The 6531-nt window shown below is 31.3% G+C and overlaps 1 protein-coding gene across 1 annotated transcript; it reads left to right on the top strand.

Annotated features, from left to right (window-relative positions):
* Positions 1-2626: 2626 nt before the first annotated feature.
* Positions 2627-4850, top strand: LOC107063102 (exopolygalacturonase-like). Its single transcript, XM_015314549.1, has 4 exons — positions 2627-2758; positions 3637-3933; positions 4018-4539; positions 4623-4850. Exons 1-4 carry the CDS (start codon positions 2627-2629, stop codon positions 4848-4850), a joined length of 1179 nt encoding a protein of 392 aa, XP_015170035.1.
* The last annotated feature ends 1681 nt before the right edge of the window (positions 4851-6531 follow it).

Raw genomic sequence — 6531 nt, 5'->3', positions numbered from 1 at the left:
TTGAAGAAAGATAAACTTGAAACGTGAAAGGTGGGGAAGAAACGTGAATGGTGATGAAAAAAGGTTAATGGTATTGATTTAATTTATTTTTTTCACTTTAAACGGTTATTGATATATAATTTGGTCTAATATAGGACTCTTTCCATAAATAAAATTAATTTAAAATACTAAAATCTGAGTACATATTATTTTATAAAAATATTGTCATTCTGCCATTTTAAATAAATATTTTAAAGTGTTGTTATTTTGACTAATTATGTTAGGTATTATGACTTAATTGCTAATTTTTCCTATTAATATCATTTACCACATCAGAAAATGTCAATATTTTCATATATATATATATATATATATATATGAGTTTAATAAGAAGAATTTTTTCATTCTCTAAGAACTTGAGTAGTTTTAGAATCACCAACATATATAAATTTTTCTTCTTCTCCAATTTGGGTGTTGAACACAAAATAATTTTAGTTAGCACAAATATGCTCAACAACACCAAAGTCAACCTTTCACTTTCACATATTAGCTATAAGATTCGCTTCATGAGAAATTACCACAATAATTTATATCATATTCATTTAGTTAAATTTTTTATTTTTACTTAGCGGGATCCTCATTTCTCCAAATCTTTTTCTATATTGAGGGGCATGTTAGCTTAATTTGTCACACACAAGTTTACCAAACTATAGACATATAATATTATATTACATACCTATTTTATCGAGCCTCCGAAAGATCTCAATATAAATAGGTTACCCTTGACACCAAATGCTGGTTACAGAGTTGCATCTTATTTGAATTACTTCACTGTAATTTCCTAGTACCCCTGTTGATAGTATAACAACATTTACATCCATATCAATTTTAGCATAGTTTAAAAATTGGAAGTTGACACTTTTCCTCAAAGCTTTTGTTGTAACATACTTTAATCTCACCTAAAAATGACTTTGGGATTAACGCAAAATTAAACAAATAAATATATCTCACACAAAAAATGACTTATCTTTATGAGTGAAAAGATGTAGATTACTATGATTGATGTGCTAATACTCTCCATCTCTTTATTGGCTACTGTCAAACTCCACTTCATCCTTTGAATACAAACGCATTGTCTAAAATCCCTCTATATTAATCATCACAATTTCTATTCCTCCTTACCCATAAATTCGGAGATTCTAAATTTCCTTTTAAAGTGGGCTTCGAACCCACGGGGTTACTTTAAAAAAATCTTCAGAGCACAGTTCAAGGTGCCGATAATTCATCTTCTGAAATAAACTCTAGCGTGAAAAGCATTTTTACAATGCTTTCTTACCACTAAGCTATTAATCAGTTTTGTTAGGGGTTCACAAGTTAATATACATATTTTTTTTGAATTTTTTTTTAATACAAATACAAAATCTATGAAAAAATTATTGGGTTCATCCGAACCCATAAACACCATCTAGCTTTGCCTCTGCCCACAAATTATTGATCATTGATAGGAATGTGGGATCACAGTAATTTATGAAATATCTTCACAAAATCATTTTTGGAAGAGGAAGGTAGTATTTTCAGTAAGAACAAAGTAGAAGAGAAATATCATTTAGATTGTTGGAATATCTTAAGGAAAATACTTCATCATGAATATTGTTATAAGGAGTTCTTCAAAGTTTGAGGCGTGTCAAATACATTGTTCTTAAGGATATATATTTCACCCGATATAAGTGTATTCTTAGAATTCAACAAGCTCAGAATCTAACTAAGACTAAATAATATAGACCCGGCCAAATAAAATACTCCCTCCGTCTTAATTTATATGGCACTTTTCGGATTTCGAGATCCAAACAAGTCTATCTTTGACCGTAAATTTATCATATATATCTTTTAATTATTTTAAATTTTCAATTATTGTGACTTATAGTACTTTTTACGTAATTTACAAATATATAAATTTCATTTCAAAAAATTTGAAGATTCCACGTGCAAATTTTTGGTCAAACTTAAACTGTTTGACTCTCGAAAAATGAAAAGTGACACATAAATTGAGTCAAAGGGAGTTTGAAGAAAAAGATAGGATTTTCTCACTATTTTTTCCACCCACTCTACAAAAGAACACATTACTAATATATAGCAAAAAATAATAAGCTACTAACATCTCAGAAACGACAATTTAAAAGTATAAGAATGAATGTCATTAAATACATTCAAGACAATTTATTTTGGACTATTGAAGATAATTAATTTGGTCAAATGAGACATTCCAACATCTATATATTTGACTAACTTCAATGATAATTTCCGATTATAAGAAAAGAAAGTAAGACTCATTTAATAGAATAAATGTAGATAATATTAGATGAATACTTTTTTTGAGATACTTGCGAGAGAAGTATATATTTTCTAAGAATGAAAGTGTAAATTTGCTAATAAGCTTAGCTGGCAGTTTAATAAACTTAAAATGATATTCATTCAACATAGGTATTTACCTTCATTTCATATTAGTCAATAATAAAATCTAAAGAAATCTCTTTGGCGTTACCGAATCTAAATAAATTTATTTTATGAAGGAAATATATTTTGGAGAAAAAAAAAAAGGTGTATATAACCACAAGTTGAAAAAGCAAAATGAGAACAAAAATTAAAAATGACTTCAAAGTGTTGTTTCAAAATAGGCTTTATATTAGGCCTTGTTTTTGTATGCACAAATGCTCAAGAAAAGGTCTTCAATGTCCTTTCTTATGGTGCTAAAGCAGATGGAAGGACGGACGATAGTAAGGTGAGAACCAAAAAATTAACTTTTTAATGTGTTCTTAGCTATTAATCAATTCATACGATTAAAAAAACTAAAAGTTTATATTTAAGCTATTGAATCTGATGGTTATGCAATTTTTTGGGGTTGTTTTTAATTCCCAAACACCATTGTTTATCATTTAAATTTCTTAATTAAGAACTTTGTATTTATTTAATTAGGATCCAATTGAATCTATAAATAGGCAAACAAATGAGGAGTACATAGAGGAGTTAATAGATGCAATAGATGGGAGAAATATTTGTGGTCTTTCTGACTTCATCGTAGTATTTCTCATATGAGAAAAAAAGAATTTTGATATTTTGATTTGGGTTTATTTTAGATTATCATTGAAACTTTAATTTAAAATGTAAAAACAATTGTTATGAAGATAGTAGGAAAACCAATTCACTTGGGAAGAATTTAGATGACGTGAACAATATTTAGCAATTTTTTAAACAAAAATTATCAAATTATGCGGGGTGGATTGATGCGGAGCGGGTTTATACGCGGTGGGGGCATTAGTGCATACAAAAACAAGGCCTAATATAAAGGTGCAATGTTGATTTAAGGCAAATCCAATGTGGCTCGGCAAACCTCAACGACGGCATTGAGTCTGTAAGAGGGGTGTATGCGACACTCCATCTTAGGATAAGAAATTCTATATCGGTAAAATATATAAGATATAATAGGTATATAATTAAGCAAAGCCTTACATCCTAGTAATGCATTTTAAAATCGTGCGAGCCTAGACTCAAAATGGCGAATTTCATCATTACAAGTTACTAATAAAATAATTATCATTGTACATATGACAAATTCATTGTCTCTCTAAGTCTTCTTTTATTTATTTATTATGATGAAAGGCACTTTTGAATGCTTGGAGGGATGCATGCCAATGGAATGGAAATGGCACATTGTTGATACCTTCAGGGGAATATATGGTAAATGGTGCAATATTTAGTGGGCCATGCAATGGATCGGCGAAGACCTTCGAAATGAAAGGAGTTATTAAAGCTCCAACAGACCCTAATATATTCTGCAAGCTGGAGTCTTGGATTTCTTTTCAATATATCCATGACTTAGATATTAAAGGACATGGAACATTTGATGGTCAAGGGGCTTGTGCTTGGGGAAAGCATCCATGTGCAACCCTTCCCTATGTAAGTTTTAATTAATTTGTCTAAATTTTCTAAACTTGTATATTGTTTCTAATGCCTTAGCTTGTTCTAAATTTGAATCTGCAGACACTTGGATTATATTTTATCAATAATTTGATTGTGCATGACATACATTCAAACAATAGCAAGGGTGTACACGTCAACGTCTACAAATGCATTAATGCCAAATTTAGGCATGTTCAAATAGCGGCGCCAGATAACAGCCCTAACACCGATGGTATTCATATTGGCTACTCAAAGAACATCCATATCGCGGATTCAAACATTGGCACTGGAGATGATTGTATAGCTATTATCGATGGTAGTCAAAACATCAACATTACAGGGATCACTTGTGGCCCTGGCCATGGAATAAGCATCGGTAGCTTAGGAAAAGTACCTACACAAGAAGTTGTGAAGGATATACAAGTCAAAAGTTGCACTTTCATCAATACTCAAAATGGGGTGAGAATTAAGACTTGGGCATCATCGATAGCCGGTATGGCTACAAATATAACATTTGATGATATTACCATTATAAATGCATCGAATCCTATAATTATTGATCAACATTATTGTCCGGAGAGAAATTGTAGCGGTAGCACACAGGTATCCATGCATTTCCCTTCTTAAATTCTTTTGTGTTTGGTACGTCAGAAGTCATTTTAAATTTACTTTCCTTTTGTTATTAGGAAAGTTGTGTGCAAATCAAGGATGTGACATTCAATAACATAAGGGGATCTTCAAATTCAAAAGCAGCAATTACTTTAAATTGTAGTGCTTCACATCCTTGTAAAGGAATTATGCTTAATGATATCAACTTGGAATATCATGCCCCTGATGCTCCTGCCATATCAACATGTACTAATGCCAATGGAAAAGCTACAGGCAAGGAATTGCCTCCAAGTTGTTTAAAGTAGTCTCTTTATTCATAAACATTAATTTGATTATAGAAAGTTTTACTCCTATGTTACCGTAAACTTGTCAAGTTTAAAATTTGATTAATCTATCCTCTCATCATTTTTGGTGAAATTACTAATCATTCTATTATTACATTTGTCTCTAAATATTAAAATGATAAAAATCAAGCATTAGGCACTACAAAAAAAATTGCAAATTGTGGGAGTTTCTAACCTCCGCAATTTGATGGTTCTCAAAACTCGTGCAAATATGCATGTCGCAACTAATTTGCGAGGATTTTTTAAAGAGGCGGTTATTTTTATCCACTTGCAAACCTCCGCTATTTGTTTACCAATATTCTTGCACTCTTTTTGTGGGGGTATTAACCTTCCCAACTTTTTGCTAAACTTTAGCATTTCAATTCTTATATAATTAGATTTAATATAATTAATAACTAAAGCAACAGCAACAACAACAACAAAAGCATTAGAAGTATTTTTATAATTACAACACTAAAATTCTATTAAATCATAAAAAATGTCTGACTTAACAATATTACAAGCAAGAAAATTATCAATGAACTTACACATAAGAAACAAAAAGGTTTTTTCAATACATTTTCTTCTACGAGTTTGTGAAGATGAATTTTTATTTGCTTATATTGTGGTGTTTTTTGGAGGCACTAGGTCAGTACTTGAGTTGCCTCCGACAAAACCATTAGGCAATGATTTTGCCTTTGGAAGCTGATCTGTCAGGGTTCACACTATTAGAAAATGAGCTTAGAAGCTCAAAAGATTGGAACAGAGAAGAGTGAAACATAAATTGAAATGTGTATTGAAAATATCTTCACTCAACTGCATGTAATTGTACATCAACTCCTCTATATATAGAGGTGTGTAATTGACCCAACCTATCGACTAATTATACTAATTGTAATCTAACAGACTAGCAATATTAGTAACACGTACTAACTAAGCCATATGGAAAATTAGTTGTAATATTGTTACATTTCATGAATACTCCCTCTCAAGATGGCTCCGAGCTTGCTTAGAAGGTATAGGTGTTGAACACGCCCCAACCCTTTGGTCAACAAGTCAGCAACTTGATGTTGAGTAGGAACATACACAGTGTGAAGCATGTCGGATTTGATCTTGTCGTGAATGAAGTGGTAATCTATTTCTATATGTTTGGTATGCTTATGAAAAATTGGATAAGCCGCAATATGTATAGCAGACTTGGTATCACTCATGGAACATGTAACTGGAGGACCACTTCCAATTCTTTAAACAAGCTTAGCAGCCAAGTAAACTCAGCTACAGATGAGGCCATACTTCTATATTCTGCCTCAATAGAACTCCTTGAAATAGTGTGTTACGTTGCTTAATTCTTTAACTTCCAGAAAATCAAGGACTCCCCAAAACTTGATCACATAGCCTGCAACTGACCTCCTTGTATTAGGGCATGCAACCCAATCAGAATCGCACCAACATATTAACTCATTAGCAACCTTAGCCTAGAACAAATACTCATTAGTTTAGAATTTATAGTGAATTCAGTTGATGGTACTCAATATAATCTAATTTATGTAGTACTTTTTGTTATATACTAATTTTTTTTTTATCATTGCACTAACCCGCATATACCTTATAAATGATGAAATGTCAATCTATAGAATCCATCATCTACCAGCCACATGAGAAA

The sequence above is a fragment of the Solanum tuberosum genome, unplaced genomic scaffold (genome assembly GCF_000226075.1).
Source record: "Solanum tuberosum cultivar DM 1-3 516 R44 unplaced genomic scaffold, SolTub_3.0 scf00305, whole genome shotgun sequence".
Taxonomy (NCBI): Eukaryota; Viridiplantae; Streptophyta; class Magnoliopsida; order Solanales; family Solanaceae; genus Solanum; species Solanum tuberosum.
The sequence above is the reverse complement of the archived record's forward strand: the minus strand, read 5'-3'. Positions and strand labels throughout refer to the sequence as shown.